The 22,016-nt window shown below is 45.7% G+C and overlaps 1 protein-coding gene across 3 annotated transcripts in view; it reads right to left on the reverse strand.

Annotated features, from left to right (window-relative positions):
- The window catches only part of SCUBE2 (signal peptide, CUB domain and EGF like domain containing 2), a 67,748-nt gene extending 52,619 nt beyond the window's left edge, over window positions 1-15,129 (reverse strand). For 2 of the 3 annotated variants that reach the window (XM_054024671.1, XM_054024668.1), the window contains exons 1-3: window positions 14,929-15,129; window positions 10,284-10,406; window positions 329-454 (exon numbers count right to left, since the gene is read on the reverse strand). In XM_054024671.1, the coding sequence (XP_053880646.1) occupies window positions 329-454; window positions 10,284-10,406; window positions 14,929-15,031 (352 nt within the window). In that variant the 5' untranslated portion in view covers window positions 15,032-15,129. The remainder of the gene's footprint in view (window positions 1-328; window positions 455-10,283; window positions 10,407-14,928) is intronic. The other variant, XM_054024670.1, reaches the window with a different exon arrangement.
- Between the last annotated feature and the right edge of the window lie 6,887 nt (window positions 15,130-22,016).

The following is a 22,016-nucleotide window of genomic DNA, read 5'->3' on the forward strand; positions in this document are numbered from 1 at the left end:
CAGGTCAATTTACTAAAGTTTCCCTAAAGAAACACGTTAACAGAATAATGAAGGATACTTTGAATTAAAAATTGTAAAGAACTCAAAACACTTAAGAAAAATGTGTCAGTATTATCCCCCATTTTACAGATGGGGAAACTGAGCCACAGAGCAGTCACACAGAGACTGAAATGTCGAAACCTGGAATTCCTTTGTCTAATATGTATCATTCCTGTCTAGACATCTTATCTAACACAGCATCCAGGAATCACAGGCTTTTTACTTTCACAAAATTAAAAAGGGATATATTAGCATCAATATTTGCAATGTTAGCAAGCATGTTCCTTACCGAGACAATTATGGCCATCGTGCGCCAACATGAAGCCATCATAACAAGTACAGCGATAATTGCCTGGAATGTTGAAACATTCATGTACGCAGCCTCCATTGAAGTCGTTATCACATTCATCAATGTCTGAGGGATAAAGCAAAAGTCAATCTGATGGATGCTTCCTGGTTTGGCATAGACAGGTCCTGACATGATTGTATAAATGTGAACAGTAATTGCTCTCTTAAATCATCATTGTCTTGCAAATAGACTATACTTAGCACATTATTTGTTCAATGTTTCTGAAAGATGACAAGATGCATTAGGATTCCCATCCAGTGTTTTAGTATAGTTTTAAGCTTTCTAAAGCTGCTTGTTAAAAAAGATGTTAGATTAAAAATCATGGATCTGATTCTCCTCTCTTATATGCTGATGTAAATCAGGATTAAATCCATTGAAGTCAGTGAAGTCACACTGACATTGATTCTTCCCTCAAATTGATTCTAACTACATATTTTTAAAAAATGACAAATTTCCTTACCTGCATTCATCACAATACTCTCATTATTACAATGGAAAGAATTTTAACTATCTAATTTACCATTTCAATTTGTCTGTTCACTTTGCATCTGACTCAGTTTTGATTATTAAAATGCAGGAGTCAATTTAGCTTCTGATTCTCAAGCACTAGCATAAAACTGCAATGATTAGGTTGCAAATTCTGCAAGGGAATGTTTAAATCCAAATAAACAGCTTTTATTTAAAAAACATATTCATACGATTCTGTCTATTTAACATATTTTCTAAAATCTGTTAACACCCAATATAAACATTGGTCCTAAATTACCTTTGTCTTTTTGATACGTCAAATGAAATGATAAATGACCAACACTTTTTTTTCTCTCTAAATAAAGAAATTGAATATATAGGACTTGATCTTCCTCATGTTTGTACTAGAAAACAATTTCTAGCATAAAACTCTTTAAGCAAAATAAACTAATCACACACCAGGAGCTTTGATTTAAAAGACACAAACAAACCAACAATGATCTTGTTCCCATTTCAAATCAACAGCAAAACTCCTAATAACATTGGTACATGTGGGACTCAGCTCATATGATGAAATTTGTCTCTGCACATCTTCAAAATCCCACTTACACTCTGAGGTAGTACCTATGTCGTCTGCTGCTCATCTGTTTGCACAGGGCAGAATTTTACCAGCATAGTTAGGGCACTGAGGGAAAGAGATAGGGACAATACCCAAAGCCCTTTATAGTCAGACAAAAGTTTCAAATAGAGCTTTTAAGATGGGCCAAAGCCACAACATCCAGATAAAAAATTTGAATCCCCCAATGTTCAGTATGTTTAATGCTAGGGTTCTGGTCTGACCCAACATAAAGAGAAAGAATTGGTGTTAAATTCAGATCCAGGCTTCAATTCCTAAATCCCCTCCAACGTGAAACTTTGGCGGGTTGGATCCAGGTTTATGGTTTCGACCAATCTCTACTTTTCCCAGACATCTGATGATGCTTGTTACACTATTAATAATACTATGAGAGCTTACACAGTTATTTTCACCTAAGGATTTCTAAGGGTGAGATTTTCAAAAGCAATGCAGTGACTTTAGACCACAACACTCATGCGCCTAAATGATTTAGGTCTGGTCTACAAACAGGTTTTTGCACCTATTACAGTGAGGGGTGAGGTTTGGGAAGGGTTGTTTTGTGTTCATTTGTTTTGTTTGTTTGTTTTGTTTTTTTACCATAACAGTTATATCTGTACAACCCCTGTAAGGGAATAGGCATACCAGTATAAAGCACCTTTATGCTGATACTGTATAATTGCATTTACACTAAGGGGCTGTACCACTTTAACTATACTGGTATAGTATAACTTTAATGTATAGACACTTCCCGGCCCAAGGTCAAACAGTAAGTTAGTGGCAAATCCAAGAACAGAACCCACGTCTCCAGACTCACAGTCCTGCACTCTAGCCACTAGAGCTTCATCTATGGTAGCGGTTACCCCAAAATATTAAGGTGCAATTTTTCAAACATGGATCCCTAACAAAGGCCCCCTAAATCCACATTTACATACCTAAATCAGTAGCCTGATTTTCCAAGGTACTGACCATCTACAGTGCTCACTGAAGTCTTTGGGAATCAGGACCCTTATTAGTACATGCTCAAATATAGATATAGGTAACTAATTTTAGGTGAAAAATTTGGCCTTAGCCATAGCAAGTGCACTCTGCCACCCTTGTGTCATCTGAGGGGCCCAGGTTGGCTTTTTTCATTTTAGGGTCCAAAAGCCCAATCCTAAAACACATTCTGTACTTTCTGAGAGGCACTAAGAACTTCAACGGGAGTTAAGATTTCCCAGCCCCCCAGAAGACTTAGCCCCAAATGTTTCACTGCCTAACTATGTTTTAAAGAAGCTGCTCATTATAAAAATACCTTAATAACTCAGTAGGTACATGTGCCCTCTTGGGATGAATTTGTCATGGAGACAGGGTGGGTGGGTGTGTTCTTTTTTCCCCCCCAAAAAAACAAAAACTGTTGTGTACAATCTTGGCTCCACTAATGTCAATGGGAGTTTTGCAGTTGCCTTCAAGGAAGCCAGGATTTCACCCACTCCAAAGCCCAAAACAGTGAGAAAAGGTCAATATTTTTTGCAACATTTTTAATTAAAATTTTAATCAAAACCATCAGTACGGTCAGAGATTTTTTTTTTTGTTTATCAAAAACCTGGTTTCTTAGTACTTGCAAAATTTCACTAACCATTCTGATAACATTTTTATAAATATTTTAAATTAAAAGTGACGAAATTTTTCAAAAACAGAAAATGAAAAATGGGTGAAAGTGTGAAACAGAAAATGATGTTGAAATTTTTCATGTAACTTTTCAAAATGTTGTGATCCATCCTAGTTATCATTGCTATGCTACCAATATATTGCTGGCTGGTAATAGGATAGATAATAACAGAGCAAATATTATAATGACATTCTTCAAATTAATAGTATGCCTTCACCTGGAATACTGTGGTCAGTTCTGGACATGCCATCTGAAAAGGGTTATAACAGAAACAGAGTGGGTTCAGAGCCAGATGACAAGAATGAGTAGGGATATGGAAAAACCCACATATAAAGAGAAATTGAAAAGTTGGGTTGTGTTTGCCTTAAAGAGGAGATGAATACAAAGTGATATGATAAAAGGTATATAAAATAACAATTGGGATAGAAAAGAAGTCTGTGAACTTCTATTCACCCTGTCTCAGAATAAAACAGCAAGGGGATAGTCAAGGAAATTCAAAATGAATACAAAGAAATATATTTTCATACAACATGCAATTGGCCTGTGGAACTCCTTGCCACAATACATAATTAAGACCAAGCAGGATTCAAAAAATAACTCTGTCTCTTACAAGGTTTCTTTCCCCTTTGCCTGAAGCAGTTGGTGTGGCAACTGTCAGAAGTAGAGATACTGGATTAGATGGACCACTGGTTTCATCCAGTTTGGCAGTTCCTATGTTTCTAAGGCCCTGGTGCATATGACTGTAATGTAAGTGACTCCCTGCTTTGAAGCTAGGCTTCTTATCACTGTTTCCTTTTTAGAAATATGGTAAATAGAACTGAAGAAGCAAAGAAATACAGCAGGTACTAAAGTTTCTGCTTTTTATGGACCCAATCCAGCTACCATAGAAGAAAATGGAAAGAGTTATACTGACTTAAGCAGAGCTGGATCAGGCCCCTACTGTGCCCAGACTTGGTCAAACCCGTTTTTTCATGAGAACTTTAATAGCTCTGTGGTATTGTTCATACAAGCATGATTTTGCCCCAGTTTCAAACTTACATGTGCATTGCTGAAACCAGCCTCAACTCAGCCTGAGGCACAAACCTTCAGCCCTAACTGCAAGAAACTAATACTTCTTTTAAAGGAATCAATGCTATATTTGTTCCCACATATTGTCAATGGCCAGCCTGCTTTTATAGGTAAGCATCTTGAAACTTACCGGGTGGAACTTATATATCTAGGAACAAAGAATGCAGACCGTGCTTACACAATGGGAGACTCTATCTTGGGAAGCAGTAACCCCAAAAAAGTATTTTGGAGGTCAGGGTGGCTAATCAGCTGAACACAAGCTCCCAGTGTGACTCCGTGGCCAAAAGGGTTAATTCAATCCTTGGATGTATGACCAAGAAAATCTCAAGTAGGAATAGGATTACCAACTTTCTACTCGCACAAAACCGAAGAACTCTGCCCCACCTCCTGCCCCACCCCTCCCCCAAGACCACTCCTATATCCCGCCCCTTCTCTAAGGCCCCGCCCCCACTCACTCCAACCCCCCTCACTCTGTCACTCGCTCACCCCACCCTCACTCACTCACTTATTTTCACCTGGCTGGCTCAGGGAGTGGGGGTGTGAGAGGGAGTGAGGGCTCTGGCTAGGGGTGCACCTGCGGGCTCTGGGGTGGGGCCAGGGATGAGGGGTTTGGAGTATGGGAGGGGGCTCTGGGCTGAGGCAGGGGGTTGGTGTGTGGGAGGAGGTATGGGCTCTGGGCTGTGGCAGGGGGTTGGAGTGCAGAAGAGGTGCAGGCTCTGGCTGGGGGTGTGTCACGGAGTATCGGGGGACTCAGGGCCCTGCACCCCCGGCTTCCTGCGATTCACTGCGACTCTCAGCCAGCCAGTAAAGCAGAAGGTTTATTTGGATGACAGGAATGCAGTCCAAGACAGGTCTTGCAGGCACAGACAACAGGACCCCCTCAGTTAGGTCCATCTTGGGGTCCCAGGGCATCCCAGCCCCAGCCCCCCTTGGGAGGTCAGAGCCATCTCTGCCTCCCAGCCATCTCTCCAGCCTCCTTCCCCCACTCTCCCTTCAGCGACCCCTCCCACAGCCTTTGTTCAGTTTCCCGGGCCAAGGTATCACCTGGCCTTCAACCTCTTCCTGGGTTCTCCTGTTACACACTCAGGTATGCGCCCTCGGGCAGTCTACCATCCCGCAATGCAGACTATTCCATCCACACTCCCCTGTCAGCATTCACAGACCACAGTGAGAACAGGCCCAGTTCGTCACATCTCTCCCCCCTTCGAGACCGAACTGAGCAGGGTCACTTTAGCCAGTGACCCGGGGAAGTTCGAATCTACCCCCGTTCCCATGGATGCCCCCGCATCCCTCCCATTCCTTGGTGAGAATTACACCAGGCCCCTTCAGTTTCACGCCCCCCCTTAGGTCGGGGGTGCTTGATGGCACTCGCAGTTCGCATGTGGGAAGGTTTATGCGGCCTGTGCCCTTTCCCCACCCCCATACCTCTGGGGCTCCAACTGGGCTGTGGTCTTCTCCCAGCACTCCAGTCTGGAGGTCTGTGCTTTGGGCTCTCTTGGTTTAGAGCCGCCCTTTTAACCTTGGCCACCCTCCGGAAAGGCTCCTCTATGCTGGGCAAGGGTCCTAAAGCTGTTTTCCCCTTGTCCCAGGCCTTCCTCCCCCTCTGACAGGGGTCACAGGATCCGCAGTACTGTCGGACAGTAACAAAGACCCCAGGCCAGTAAAAGCTCCGTAGCAGCCTCTGCTGGGTACGCCAGGTTCCCTGGTGCCCTGAGAGGGGAATGTCATGGGCCCGGCACAGCAGCTGGCGGCGATACTTCTGGGGTACCACCAGCTGCCTCCTGATCCCCCCTGACTCCATTTCCCCTGGGGAAGCCCATTCTCGGTACAGGAACCCCTTCTCCCACAGGAACCTTTTCCGGCCACCTCGTCCCATGGTCTGTACCGCATTGAGGTCGGCTAGGTCCCTTATCTTCCGCAAGGAGGGGTCTCTCTGTAACTCGGCCTGGAACTCAGCAGCTGGGACAGGGATGGCCACCTGCTCTTCCTCGCCCGCTGGGCCTGAAGCTGCAGCCTCCCTGAGCCGTGTCCCTGGGCGTTCCCTCCCCACCAGGTTAGGGTCCTGCGCCTCAGGCAAGGCACCCCCCCCAAGGCCAGGGCGCAGTGCCCCTCGCCGGCTCTGACTGCGGGTCACAACCAGTGCCTTTTGGGGGTTGCTTGGCCAGTTCTCCAGGTCCCCCCCCATCAATACCTCAGTGGGCAAATACGGGTGTACCCCCACATCCTTGGGGCCCTCCTTGGCCCCCCACTTCAGGTGTACCCTTGCCACGGGTACTTTGACTGGTGTTCCGCCCACCCCCGTCAGGGTCAGGTAGGTGTTGGGCACCACCTGATCTGGGGCCACCACCTCGGGCCGGGCCAGCGTCACCTCTGCGCCCGTATCCCAGTATCCATTGACCTTCCTCCCATCCACCTCCAGGGGAACAAGGTACTCTCTCCGGAGGGACAGCCCCGCGCCTACCATATAAACCAAAAACCCTGAATCTGGAGCATCCAGCCCCCTAGAGGAGCTGGCCTGGAGCTCTCCTCCCTCCTTAGCAGGTGGTACTCTGCCAGCCCCCCTTCCCTGGGAATGCTGCCTTTCGCCGGGCTGGGTCTCTACCCAGTCAACCCTCTGTGGGTTCGGTCTGCTCAGTCTGTCCCTGAGCCTAGGGCACTGGGCCCGTATGTGGCCCTTTTGGCCACAGTGGTAGCAGCCCATGTCCCATGGGTCCCCCCGGGTGGGTCGGATGGTCCTGACGCCGGATGTTCCCCTCTGATGGGGTTTTTCTGTATTTTCCCACGGGGAGGTCCCATGGTGACTCTCTCTCTGCGTTGTGGTGGGACTGTTCCTTTGGGACTCCTCCCTTCTATCTCCTGACCGGCTCTTTACAAACTCATCGGCCAGCTGCCCTGCGTGTCGCGGGTTCTCTGGCTTTCTGTCCACCAACCACAGCCTCAGGTCGGATGGGCACCGCTCATACAGTTGCTCCAGTACCAGCAGTTTAATCAGGTCCTCCTTCGTCTGGGCCCCACCAGCCCACTTGCTGGCGTATCTTTCCATGCGGGCGGCTAGTTGCAGATATGAGATTTCAGGGGTTTTATCTTGACTCCGGAACCTTTCCCGGTACATTTCAGGAGTCAGCCCAAACTCACGTAGCAGGGCCTTTTTGAATAGTTCGTAGTCCCCTTTCTCTGCCTCTCCCAGTTGGCGGTACAATGCCACGGCTTTGGGGTCCAGTAAGGGGGTAAGGACCCGGAGTCTGTCCGCGGGATCAACCCGGTGCAGCTCGCAGGCCGTCTCAAAGGCCTCCAGGAAGTCATCCATGTCCTCCCCCTCCTTGTATGGGGCCATGATGCACTTATCAAAGCTCCGTGCAGTCCTGGGTCCCCCCTCCCTCACCGCAGCCGGGGGTTCGCTGCCCTTCAATCTCGCCAGTTCTAGGTCATGCTGACGCTGTCTCTCATTCTCCTGTCTCTGTCTCTCATTCTCCTCCCATTCATGCTGTCTCTGTCGTTCACGATCCTCCAGCTCTCTCAGTTTTAGCTCTTTCTCCCATTCCAGCCAATTCCGCTCCACAGATGCCGAGCGTCGCCGGGAGGATCCTCTGCTGGCCGGCGAGCTTCGCCGGGAGGGTCCCCTGCTGGCCGGGGGGGGGCCCACCGCTGCCACCAGGGGTCGCTGTGCCTTCGGTATTTGCTGGGCTCCTCCCCACCCTTCCCCTAGGCATAGGAAGGAGGGGTCTCGGGAAGCCCTCAGCAGCCGGCTGACCACTCCCAGCTGGGACAGACACTGGTGCCTGCGCTGCATTTGCCAGGCTGCTTCCCTGAGACACAGGGATCAGTTCATTCGCGCGATCTTCCGCCTCCAGCTGGGCAATGAGCTGTTCTTTGGTGAGCCTCCCAATGCGCAGCCGCCTCTGCTTGCACAGCTCCACCAGGTCGCTCTTAAGCCGCTTGGCATACATCTTCCTGCTGGCCACTCACCGGCCTGTGTGCTCACAGCTCCCCACAGTTCCCAGGGGGACCCCTAGTGTGCCAGCCCTTCTCGAGGTCACCGCCTCTCTGCCAGGGTCGAGCTGCAGACTCCTCCACCCCTGGGACCACTCGCTGCGACCCACCCCGGGGGACCCTGTTACTGCAAAAGTCCTTCTCGCTGGTCACACACTCCCAGGGGTAATAACCGTCTCTCTCCCACTCTTCAGCAGGCCTGGTCCCCGTCAATCCCCCTTCGTTTTACTGCTCCCCAGTCACTTACTGCAGGAAGCGCCGTCCACGGGGTGCAGTAGAGCCCGCCGCTGCCACCAGTTGTCACGGAGTATCGGGGGACTCAGGGCCCTGCACCCCCGGCTTCCTGCGATTCACTGCGACTCTCAGCCAGCCAGTAAAGCAGAAGGTTTATTTGGATGACAGGAATGCAGTCCAAGACAGGTCTTGCAGGCACAGACAACAGGACCCCCTCAGTTAGGTCCATCTTGGGGTCCCAGGGCATCCCAGCCCCAGCCCCCCTTGGGAGGTCAGAGCCATCTCTGCCTCCCAGCCATCTCTCCAGCCTCCTTCCCCCACTCTCCCTTCAGCGACCCATCCCACAGCCTTTGTTCAGTTTCCCGGGCCAAGGTATCACCTGGCCTTCAACCTCTTCCTGGGTTCTCCTGTTACACACTCAGGTATGCGCCCTCGGGCAGTCTACCATCCCGCAATGCAGACTATTCCATCCACACTCCCCTGTCAGCATTCACAGACCACAGTGAGAACAGGCCCAGTTCGTCACAGGGTGTAGGGCAGGGATGAGGGATTTGGGGTGCAGGAGGGGGCTCTGGACTGGGGCAGGGGGTTGAGGTGCGGGGGAGTGTGAGGGCTCTGGGATGGGGCCAGGGATGAGGGTTTTGGAGTATGAGAGGGAGCTCCGGCCTGGGATTGAGGAGTTCAGGGGGTGGGAGGCAGATCAGGGCTGGGGCTGTGGGCTGGGGCCTGGGAGGGGATCAGGGGTGCAGGCTCCGGGCAGCACTTAGCTCAAGCGGCTCCCAGAAGCAGCCAGCATGTCCACCCTCCAGTTCCTATGCAGAGACGTGGCCAGGCAGCTCTGCACGCTGCCCTGTCTGCAGGCGCTGACCCTTCTGTGGGCACTGACCCACAGCTTCCATTGGCCATGCTTCCCGGCCAATGGGAGCTGCAGGGGCGGTGCCTGGGGCGGGGACAGCGCGTGGAGCCCCCTGGTTGCCCCAACATGTAGAAGCCGGAAGGGGGACATGCCAGCTGCTTCCCAGGAGCCGCGCACCACGTAGGCTAGCAGGGAGCCTGCCAGTCCCACTGTGCGGAGGCCCCAAGCGGACAGTCAACAGCCTGGTCAGCAGTGCTGACTGGAGCCTCTAGGATCCCTTTTCGACCGGGTGTTCCGGTCAAAAACCAAACACCTAGTCACCCTAAGTAGGAAGGTTATATTACCTCTGTATTTGGCACTGCTACAACTCCTATTGGAATACTGTGTCCACAAGTCCAAAAGGATGTTGATAAATTAGAAAGGGTTCAGAAAAGAGCCACGAGAATGACTGAAGGATTGGAAAATATGCCTTATGAGTCTATAGTGATAAACTGAATAGATTGAACTTCTTGAGTGTAACAAAGAAAAAGTTAAGGGATTACTTGATCACAGTATGTAAGTACCTATGTGCAGAATAGCAATTTTGAAATTGAGGGCTCTTCACACTAGCAGACAAAGGTACAGCAAGATTCAATGGCTAGAAGTTGAAGCTAGACAAATTCACAGTAGAAATAAGGCACATTCTCTCCTCTTCCAAGCCAGGGCTTCTCAAAAGGGTACCTACCATAAATCTGTATCTAAAGTAAATCTAAGGAGCTGGACAGAAGTAGTGGCTGCATTTGTTGTCGTTTTAAGATTGTGTTTTTTTAAAAACACACAAATATATAATGAAGTTTGAAATATATCAGTTTCCTGGGCTACATATATGACATAAGGAGTCAACAGCTTGTCACAAATGTTCTCATGAATCCCTTTTGCACTCCTAACTATGAGTTAATCAGCAAATGGCGATAGGACTGTGTCTGGCACACACATGCTATAGCTAAAGCAGTGTGTATTACTGCAGTTAATTTACCTTCACACATTTTCCCTTCACCACTGTAACCCAGTTTGCATGTGCACTTGTACAGCTTTGGAATGTTTTGACAAATAGCATCTGGATGACAGTCATCAGTCCCTTGGGCACACTCATCCACATCTGTAAAAAAACAAATTCATGAGAGATGTCAGAAGGTCCAACATGAGAATGTTTGGTTGGTTGCTGAATGGTCATGTGTGTCTATGTGCACACACACATGCATGTGCAAGAAAGAGACACACAAGACATGCTTGCATGATGGTTGTATGTGTGGATGTGTGCGTGTTAGCATATGCTTGCATGATTATGTATATGCATACATTTGCACGAGTATTAGCATTTATACATTATGGGCCAGATCTTCAGATGATGTAAATCGGTGTAACTCCATGGAGTTATACTACATAAGAATATAACATAAGAACATAAGAATGGCCGTACTGGGTCAGACCAAAGGTCCATCTAGCCCAGTATCCTGTCTACCAACAGTGGCCAATGCCAGGTGCCCCAGAGGGAGTGAACCTAACAGGTAATGATCAAGTGATCTCTCTCCTGCCATCCATCTCCACGTTCTGACAAACAGAGGCTAGGGACACCATTCCTTACCCATCCTGGCTAATAGCCATTAATGGACTTAACCTCCATGAATTTATCCAGTTCTCTTTTAAACACTGTTATAGTCCTAGCCTTCACAACCTCCTCAGGCAAGGAGTTCCACAGGTTGACTGTGCGCTGTGTGAAGAACTTCCTTTTATTTGTTTTAAACCTGCTGCCCATTAATTTCATTTGGTGGCCCCTAGTTCTTGTATTATGGGAATAAGTAAATAACTTTTCCTTATCTACTTTCTCCACATCACTCATGATTTTATATACCTCTATCATATCCCCCCTTAGTCTCCTCTTTTCCAAGCTGAAAAGTCCTAGCCTCTTTAATCTCTCCTCATATGAGACCCATTGCAAACCCCTAATCATTTTAGTTGCCCTTCTCTGAACCTTTTCTAGTGCCAGTACATCTTTTTTTGAGACGAGGAGACCACATCTGTACGCAGTATTCAAGATGTGGGCATACCATCGATTTATATAAGGGCAATAATATATTCTCCATCTTATTCTCTATCCCCTTTTTAATTATTCCTAACATCCTCTTTGCTTTTTTGACCACCTCTGACACTGCGTGGATGTCTTCAGAGAACTATCCACGATGACTCCAAGATCTTTTTCCTGATTTGTCGTAGCTAAATTAGCCCCCAACATATTGTATGTATAGTTGGGGTTGTTTTTTTCCAATGTGCATTACTTTACATTTATCCACATTAAATTTCATTTGCCATTTTGTTGCCCAATCACTTAGTTTTGTGAGATCTTTTTGAAGTTCTTCACAGTCTGCTTTGGTCTTAACTATGTTGAGCAGTTTAGTATCATCTGCAAACTTTGCCACCTCACTTTTTACTCCTTTCTCCAGATCATTTATTAACTGATTAACAGCAGCAGAAAATACGGTCCTATGTCTCTGTATGGAGCTAAGAATCAGACACACACAGAGACAGAATTAATCTATAGAGCCCCAAACAACCAGTTACTGAAAAAAATCATATTTCAAACCCATGATGTCACTCTTAGGAAGCATGACATTCTTTAAACTAACAAAAAGGTCTCACAAAAAACGAACACTCACTCAGTCAAGAGTTTCAAAATCACAGCCACAGACACGTCAAACTTTTATTTACCGTTAAACAGATGGTTATTCAAGTGTTTTTATTGCTCCCAAATTAGTTTTTTTAAATAAAAAGTGAAAGTCACATCTGGTGAGCAACATTGCTGAAACACACAGCAGGCAGTCACCTTTCACGAAGCACATAGTGTACACAGCTAAAACATCCAGCTGGAAACTTCAGGGCAGGGGGGAGTGAGGAATGAGAAAGATCAGCAAAAGAGGAATTCCTGGATATGAATGAGCTGTAGATGGCCATCAAAGAAGAGTGACAGGGAGGGGAAGACATCATCAGAACAGGAGTTTCTAGGGCAGCAGAAAAAGGATGCAAATCAGCACAAACAGAATGAGATCCCATGGATGGTCCAGGGAAAGGAGATCAGCGGAAAGGGAAGTTCTGTAGGAAAGGAAGTCGTAGATGGGAAGGATCTGAGACTGAAGACAAATCAGTAGAAGTGGAGGTCCTCCTGGAGTCTTAATACAGTATTTGGTGGCTATATCATAAGTGCCCACGCTTTACCCCTCCTTCTCCTTCCCCCCCAATGTGGACCACATTGTAACAGAGAGATTATGAATGGAAGAGAAGGTGTCCCATGAGTCAATCACACTGTTCACCTTCTCCTTCCACATATCACCTAACAGCCTGTAATAACTAGAGTAATTTCTTATGAGGAAGAATATTAACATGGTTTTAGCTTCTTTTAAAGCAGTTTAGCAGCAGGGAACAAGACACTAGGCCAGCATCAAATTACCAACCGGTTCGACAGACCATGATCAAACACTCTGCTGAACCTCAGTGGCCCATTGAACACAGATTGCAAATCTTTGATCTAGATAATAGTGATGGACACTCTACAAATACCTCTGATCAAGATCATCAGGAAATGAGGGGAAGAAACAATGCTGAGGTGGTGAGATTAGCAGAAGGTGGGATCTTGAGACAGGATAACAAAAACTATTATAAGGGGAGTGGTCAGCAAAGAAGGTTTTGGAGATGAGAGGAATTACCAGAAGACCTTCAATTAGATTTGGATGTATAGCACTGAGACAAAAAACTGGTATGGGATGGAGGAGATCAGCTGTCAACAAACCTTAAATGTGTAGAAATTAAGCTCATGCATTATCTCAAAGTAACTATTCCCACTCTCCTTGTCCATGTATCTGTCTGCACACTAAGGTGTTTTTAGATGTACCTGTCCATGGAAAGCACTGTCACAGAGAGGACACACTCAAGAGTGTTTTTCTCCTAAAACTAAAATGCATAAATGTCAAACAGATACTGTGCCTTGTACATAGTGGCTGATTCAGGTTTTAGGGGGTTTTATTGTTATTATTAATTCCTTTGATCTCCCGGATGCATATGAAGAATGGAAGTGAAAAGGCAGCATTAGTGTATGCAGCAGAATGAAAGTTGATTTAAAGTTACTATACACATTGGGTGAGATTTCTGCTCCGACTGAAGGTGGTCTGAGCTGGAAAGAGAGGCTCTGGGGAAGGAAACTAAGAGCAAATGCTGCAGGCTTAAACTTGGCAGTGAAACTGCTGCGGAGGAGGAAGATGCATGAAGAATTATTAGGTTTATTCCACATTTAATAGAACACGGTTTAGACTGTGCTACATCGACCTTGTACTTCTAGATTTTTTAAAAAACACAAACATCTGTTTTGTTTCTTTTATATTAATGTTGTTATTTGAAGGATTCCTAGTGGGGAAACAAAACTTTAACATAATCACCACCATCATAATAAAAGTTCAGTCACAAAAATATTTACCACTGCCCATATTACAAGCCAACAAAAGCAACCTAACAGTCCACAAAGTTTACACATTTTAATTCAGATACATTATTTTTCATTTAATAATCTCATATGTTTGAAAAGTACCAGCCACCTCTCTGGTGCTATGTAAATACTGTATTCATCTAGGATTTGTCCAGCACCCTGTTCAGAAATGAGAGATTTTTTAAAAATAAAACAAAAACGATGTTTTTCCCAATTGAAACCAATACAGATAAAAATAATAATTGTGAAGTTCAGTTCCATTTCTGAACTCTCCCCATCTTCCAGGGATGTTTTAGAGCTGGAGGTCGGTTCAAGCCCATTTCTAAAAAGAATAGCAGCAAAGCACAGAAAGAGCAAATGTAACTTTAGAGAGACAAGGTGGGTGAGGAGATAATATCTTTTATTGAACCAACACTCCCACCCCAACTCACCTTTCAGGATCTATGGATCCTACACATGGCCATCACAATCTGGTATACCTAATCCAGTGCACTAAATTCCCAAGGAGGATAACAGAAGTTGGTCCAATGAAAGATAGTATTTCACCAACCTTGTCTCTCCAATATCCTGGGACTCACAGGACAGCAACTCTGTATGCATCCGAAGAAGTGGGCTGTAGCCCACAAAAGCTTATGCTCTAATAAATTTGTTAGTCTCTAAGGTGCCACAAGTACTCCTGTTCTTCTTTTTGCGGATACAGACTAACACGGCTGCTACTCTGAAACTGTAACTTTAGACATGTGAGCAGCCTTACTGAAGTCAATGGGACTACTCCACACAGGCTTAAAGTAATGGATCAAAGCCAATATTAAGAAACAAACCCCTCCAACAGTGCCCTGATCTTCACAGGGGCTGAGCACTGGCAGTGTGGGAGCCTGAGCCTTAACTTCCCTCACCCCTGTAAGTCCCACTCATTTACCCCCCAGGGGAGTAAAGTTAAGCAGGCGCGCAAGTGTTGCCAGTCTCAGGCCGGGCCAGAAACCGGTTTTGGGGGGCGAGGCAAAGAGCGAAAGCCGCTGTCCAGGTCTGGATGCAGCGGGAACCGTCTGCTCTCAGCATCAGACGCCCCGGCCGGCGCAGGGCAGCCGGGCTACAATAGCGGGGTTCGGCACCCAGGGAACTAACCCGGACCCTGGGCTGGGTCACTCACCGGGCAGGAGCAGCCCGGCGGCGCGGACCTGTCCCTGGAGGAGGAGCAGCAGCAGCAGCACCAGCAGCGCCGCCCCGGCGGAGCAGCGGCGGCCGGACCCCATCGATCGCGCGGCCGCCGGGGCCTGGCGCGTCCCGCAGGAGGAGGAGGAGTGGGGGGAGGTGGCGGCGGGCGCCCAGCCTGCCTGGCACTGACAGCCGCCTCGCGCCCCGCTCCTGCTGCCGCGCGGCGTGGGCAGGGGGCGGCGGGGAGGGGGCGCAGAGGGCCTGGCCTCGGGGTCTCCCCCCCATTGCTCTCATGGGCCACTCCACAGCCAGGCACCTTGAGAGAGGAGCCTGCACTGCCTCCCTCCCAGCGCTCTGCCTACAAGGGTGTGTCTCTCTCTCCCACACATCCTCTTACATATACACAACTGCCCCCCACCTGCAGATATCCCCCCCCAGAAACACCTGCAAACATACACAAGGCCAAATAACACTTACTTACACACATTTACTTTTACACACACACACACACTCTACAGCTATAGATAAAAGCCCTCCCCATACTCAAATACTCTGCCTCAGAAACACCTCTGCGTTTCTACAAATATTTCCACATACAAACACCACCACCTATAGAAACACCCGCCAATGCACATAGTCAACCACACACCAGCAACCTAAGCAGGCCCTACACTTATACACACACCCACAGCACGTGTATTCAAACATCAGCACAATACCCCATACACATACAGGCATTCCTTGCAGGCATATACAAACACCACTCACACACGTATAGGGCTTGACAATGAGTGTCAAAGCAATAGGTATAGCTAAACTGGCGCTGAAAATGTTTCAACTGCACACGTAGATAGAGAGAAACTGTGTCACATTCATTTTCTGAAAGGCCCCAAAAGTGATTTCTTTTCTAATGTAGTCAAACCCATGCAAACATCTGACATGTGCAGTGGATGCACACACTGTACCCATTAATCTACTTACAACTTACAGGTGTAAACAGAAGCACTGCACGTGAACACCCCCACTCCCTACATATATACCCGCACAGCTATTTTGTTAATTATTCTTATTTAAGTGCTGACTATGCTCAACCCTGCGCAATATACAGAGGCAGAGTCTCTGTCATCCACAGATCCTACCAAGGCTACCACAGATCCGTAACCCTTTTTCCTAAGCCAGATATTACTGTGACTGTTCTTCACACAGCTGGTTTCCTCTGCAGGCAAAGTGACCATGTTAGTTGGTAAAGTAACTTTTTTTAAAAAAAGTTCTTCTTTTGACCTTTTTGTGCCCAGTGAAGGCAGGTGGGCAGGCTGTATCCCCTTCTTCCCCCTCCTCTTCCCTTTTGTTTTGTTCTGGGAGAAATACCAGGCTATTTCTAGTTGTAAGGGTGTTTTATACACATTTGTAAATCTTCACTTAGTGAAACTTTCCCTCGGTCTTTGTCTTTGTTTCCTTAATGGTAGCCATAAATTACCGCCTTCCTTTCTCACTGGAGCATCAGGCTTCATTGCTTTTGAAATGATCAAAGTTATTTTCTTTTAAAATCCAACTAGAAACAACCTATTGTATGTCATGGACATTTTTAGCTGCAGTCAAACCCATCTATAAATGCATAAAGCAGCCCATTAAATACTTGAGGGATCCCTCCAGCTTATTTTACCAAATAGAAAATAGTGGGAAATTAAATTAAAGGACATGGTGGCTGGTGGTGCATTGGTTTCCATGAGCTTGTGAGTAAATATTTATAATACAGCTTTATGCTTCTATAGCATTGTCCATCCAAACATCTCAAAGTGCTTTAAATCCATGAATTTAGAAGTCAGAGAACTGGCCTTTTCTATTGGAACACGTCACTATAGACTATCTCATTTTAAAATGAGCACCTGTGTGGCACCTTCCTTCCAAGGTTTTCAAAGTGCTTTACATACATTAATGAATTAAGTCTCACATCACTCCAGTGAGGTAGAGGGGTAGGTAGAAATTGACACAGGATAAAGTCACAGGGAACAAAGGTATAAGTCATATACCTAAGCAAGCCAAATTTTAAGGCATAATAAAGATATAAACAAAATAAAATAGACAAATACTAAAACAACTTTGGTGGTATATAGTGTTTTTTGTCCATAGATCTGACAGTGCTTTGCAAACGAGAGTAAATATAATGCAATAAAAATATATAATACTATCGTGATCATCAAGAAGCAATGCCAGAGTGTTTCCCTTTACACATGTCCTCTTTGGCTCATCCTTAGTTATGGACACAAATTGAATCGAATTTGAAGGAGCTCAACTCAGGCCAGTTTCTATAATTTTCTTTGACATAACTGATTTTATAAAGTATAATACAGGGTCATAATGGGAGACTAAGCCCAGAGCTATAAAGAACATGCACTGGGCATGATGAACTCCTATTAGAAGACAGGTTAGGCAAAAGCTGATGAAGTTCAGAGCCTTATGAATGTGAACTATAAGAGCGAGGAGTGAGAGGAAACTGAACTACTCCAAAACAGAGGCATAAAGTAATAAGTTGTATTTTTAAAAGTTGCTCTGAAAGCAAGAAGTTGTGAAAAGACTTAAAAAAATAATCCTACAAACCAGTGGTTGATAACACCGGCACAACAGATCTAGATGACCAGACTGCTTTTTTGAATTTTTTAATATTGATCCTAAAATCAATTGCTGAATTTTTTGTTAGATATATGTTAATATTATGTAGAGTATTTTAATCCTGAAGCTGAATGGTTAATTTTCCCAGTTTATGTGAGCTACATTCCCATGTGACTACCATGCTGATATGGATATAAGTGCCTTGTATCTGTAGGGTTCCTGTGTAATTAAGGTAAAGGGGATTCTTTCAGGAGGCTGATGGATATAGACAAGACCATGTAAATTCTCCCTGACTCTAGTTCCCTGACTAAATGCAGTTTGTGCTGCCTAGTAAAAAAACAAAACAAAAAAACACCATTGTAGGTCTCCTTAAGATCTAGCATGGGCTAAGCAATCATAGAAATGACTGTTGATAACACTAGAGCATCAAAAGGTAAACGTTACTCCTGGAACTTGTCACCCAGTCTTCTAGGCTGAGTTGTCTTGAGTTGTTTTGCACTCTACGTTCCTTGTAGTCTTCTTTGTTTAATAACAGCCAAGTGTTTTAAGGAAATCTGGATAAATGTAAACTTCAGAGAAGTGAACAGTGAGAACTGAATCTGTTGTGGGACAGAGATAGTGGGTCATTTTGTTAATTCGGTACTTGGAGCTTAATTGGACACACAGTGCTTATGAGGGAAATTGAGGTTGCCACAACCAAAAGAAAGATACCTGTAGGTAGAAAGACAGAGGAGCAAGGGAGAAAAAAAGATAACTGAAGGGAATGTCTTGAAAACATCATTTTCCCAAAGCTTCACTTGGTTATATAGGTACTTACATGGCCTTCATCCCCATACGATCTTAGACCTTTTCACCTGTGTGTAGTTATCAGGCTTTGATTAGTGCTATCATCTGAGTTGATCTATTGAAGGATTTTGCACTGACATAGAGATTCATCATAGCATTCATCACCTCCCAGGTTATTAAGATTGACATAGTGGGATCACATAGTGGACTTCCAGAAGATTGAACTTCAGTAGTAAGAGTTGAGTTTGTAATTTAAAGGAGGTTGATCCTGCTTCCACTGAAGTCACTGGCACATCTTGAGCAGGATTGAATTCTTAGAGAATTCTTGTGCACGCTGACAATGTCAAAAGCCTTATGTGAGTACAAGTGTAATTTGCACTGCCTACTATGAGTCCCTTTACACTGCCAGAGTGGTATAAAGGGGCTTTACTGTAACTGAGAATCAGGACCCTTAGCTATTCTTAAAAGGTGGCAGATCCCTGAAATGAATTCAGCTCTGGAATAAATTCCACTGCCACTGATGTCAATGGGCATTACACCTGCTCACATCAGAGCTGAATTTGGCACACCCATTTCATTTACTTCAATTTAATCTACCTTCATGAGTTGGTTCCCAGGGCAGAAAGTACCTTTCAACATGGATAAATATGCTATTTTCATATTAGCTTTAGGCAATGATCTGCTTTGTGCAACTTTCACTTTGACATTTTTAACCATCTGACATTTTAGTGGCATTTAAAACCAGCACCTTCAATAACAAACTATAATGCAATAATATAAACAGAGCATTTAATGAGATTTTAAGGCACAGGATGTCTGTACCAAGCAGTTCTATAGTGAATTATTCATCTGACTGAATTCCTGGACCTCTGCAGCAACACAGGATCCACAAGTTTGTTAATGACATTGTCCCCTACATAAATATCATCAGTGAGGTAAAAGGAGAAGAGCTGTGGAGCCAACAGTCCCTCCATCCCTCCACCCAGGCCCCACTACTCTTTTTGCCCCATCTGCTTGCAGAAGCAGCAGATAGCGTTTAGACTCATTATAAAGAGATTCAAGAAAGGAAGCTTTTCTGACATTCTTCTATCTAACCAGTCCCCACTGACCTAACCAGCTGGGAATTCTAGCCAGGAACCCACAAGGAATCTGGGATGATCAGTTTTAACATTTGAAGACTCAGAGGGTGAAAACTAGAGGCCCAGTTCATAAAGGATTTGGTATTTTTGGTCTCCAATATATAAGCCGTAGCACAAATGGTGAAACATACAATATTTCAGTTCTTCAGAGCCCCAAAAATCTCACTGAGTCTCAGGTCAACAGCGCCATCTAGTTAAAGCATTTCACCAACTAGGATTATTTCCCTGTACACAGTGGGTGAAATTCACCCCGCCACAGAGAATGCACATGCGATACCCTTTCTAGGCTAAGTTTGGTGCAGGATCTCTGGAATGGGGAGAACATTGCCCAGGGAGAACGAAGAGGAGGTTTTTATTTTTCTGCTGTTAAAAACCCCCATCCAAGAAAAAACCCCTCAGAAATCCTTCCAAATAATGAATATTGAATTCATATTTAATAATCAATAAAGTGTCATTTTTCATCTTTTGGTCAATATATTTTTCATAATTTGTAAATATTTCCCCTTCCAAAACACCATTTATAGTAACTGTGGAATCTCGAAACTGAATTCCACCCCCTGGCCAGAGGTTTGTTCTGACAGGATAACTCATGACAAGTGTTGGTTTGGTTTTATCATAGGGAGTTTTCTTGGCTTTTTCTTAGAGGGTTTTCTTGTTTTTTTCATAGGGGGTTTTCTTGTTCTTTCTTGGTATTATCCTAAGGGATTTTCTTGTTTTTTTCTTGATTGTATCATAAGGGGTTTTCTTGCTTTTTTCAATGGTTTGCATGCAGAGGAGGTGGGACAGAGTTTCCCTGGGTGTTACTGGTTTAACAAGGTGATAGGGAGAGGGAGTTTGTTGTTACAGAGGACTCCAGCCAAAGGCTCAGAGAATGGATACCCCAGCAACTGGTGACCAGGAGGCCCAGCTCGGGAGTCACAGTTCTGGCCAGTGGGAGGACAATGGGCTGCAAAGAGAGGACCCTGGTGACCTGACCAGCCGATTCCAGCCAGCGAGGTGCAAAGGATGGCTGAGAGGAGGTGGTGGCCCAGGTGACCATGTTTACCTGGATAGAAGACAATGGACAAAGGCGGGGTTTGGGGGAGGGGATATCAGATGCCCAGCTGGAAAGCACAGGGCCCCTCAGGACCAGAGAGAGAGAGCAGGCAGAGCCCACCTGGATGCAGGAGAGACTTAAGTGTACGGTGCTGAGGGAGGCCAGGCCTGAAGACCCTGAGAGTTTCCTCTGCAGTGTTCAGACCCTCAAGAAGCTGTCATGTTTTATGCTGGCTGAGTCTCCTTCCGGTGTAGAAAACAGGGTTGCATTATTCCCTCTGGGAGTGCAGACCCCAGGGGTCCAGAGCGAGTGGACTCCCTGAGGGGGCCCACAGTGAGAGACAGGCATACTACGGCTCAGAGAGGTGCAGTTCCAGGAGGCAGAGGGGCTTAAGCCCCAAGAGAGAGTGGACCCCTGAGAAGGGCTGTCACACTGAAAGAGATTCCCCCCAAGGACCGTACGTGGCCAAGAGTGGGCACGACCTGTGAATCCATGACAAACATTACAATGTGTGCCCTCTCTCCCATCCGAACGTGGACAAGCCCACTCATCTGTTTATGATGCACATCACTCACTAGGAATCAGGTATTGCATCTGTCATTCACAAGCCTGTTGCTATTAGTTTATTAATGCAAATATCACAAATGTTAAACCAAGCCTTCCAATTAATATCTTAGAAAAAAGGTAGAGATAGTAATGAAAGTGGACCCAGGCTCCTATATTTCAACATTTGTAAACAGATATATTGACATACACTTGCATATATTTAAATGAGTAGATCACTAAACTCATATAGGAGCCGATCCTGCACTCGCCCTTGTGAGGGAGGGTAACTCTACACATGGCAGAACTGGTGCAATTTTGCTCTTCAGGGGAGGGCAGGGCAGGATCCATGGAGCTTGCATGGGGGCATGCCATAAGACCTCTGTACTGCAGAGCACAGCTCTCCAGCCTCTCTATGCGGAGGGAAATTTGGAGTCAGGGATGGTCGATCTGTGACTATGTATTTTATCTTCAAAATAACTGGTTTTGGTATCTTTGCATTTCATGTCCACATATGCCAAACCCCAAAGCAGAGAGGAACATAATGAAAGGAGGTCACACATAGTAAAATGGGTATTGCACAGCCTGTTCCAAAGCCCACTGAAGTCATCGAAAAGATTTCCATGGGCTTTAGAGGTCTTTGGATCTGGCTTTATGGCATTCCGAGGGGTGGAGGGATAACTCAGTGAGACAGGTGAATAATTCATGCAAATTGTGCAGATAACTGAATTGCCTTTATCCAAGGGCTGGTTTGGTAAGAGTTTGTGATGTTACATCTTTTTGGTGTTTGAAGATCACTGAAATTCTTCATACAGACCACAACTAGGCAAAGATGTGACAGATACAGAGAATATATCAATCAATGTTGATCTGAATGATGGCCTTGCATACACATATTTGTGAACGAGGCAATCAGATGCTGTGTGACTGAAGGAATTTATACCAGAGACTCCCAAACCTTTCACTTGA

This window comes from Malaclemys terrapin, chromosome 4 (assembly GCF_027887155.1).
Source record: "Malaclemys terrapin pileata isolate rMalTer1 chromosome 4, rMalTer1.hap1, whole genome shotgun sequence".
In the NCBI taxonomy this organism is placed as follows: domain Eukaryota; kingdom Metazoa; phylum Chordata; order Testudines; family Emydidae; genus Malaclemys; species Malaclemys terrapin.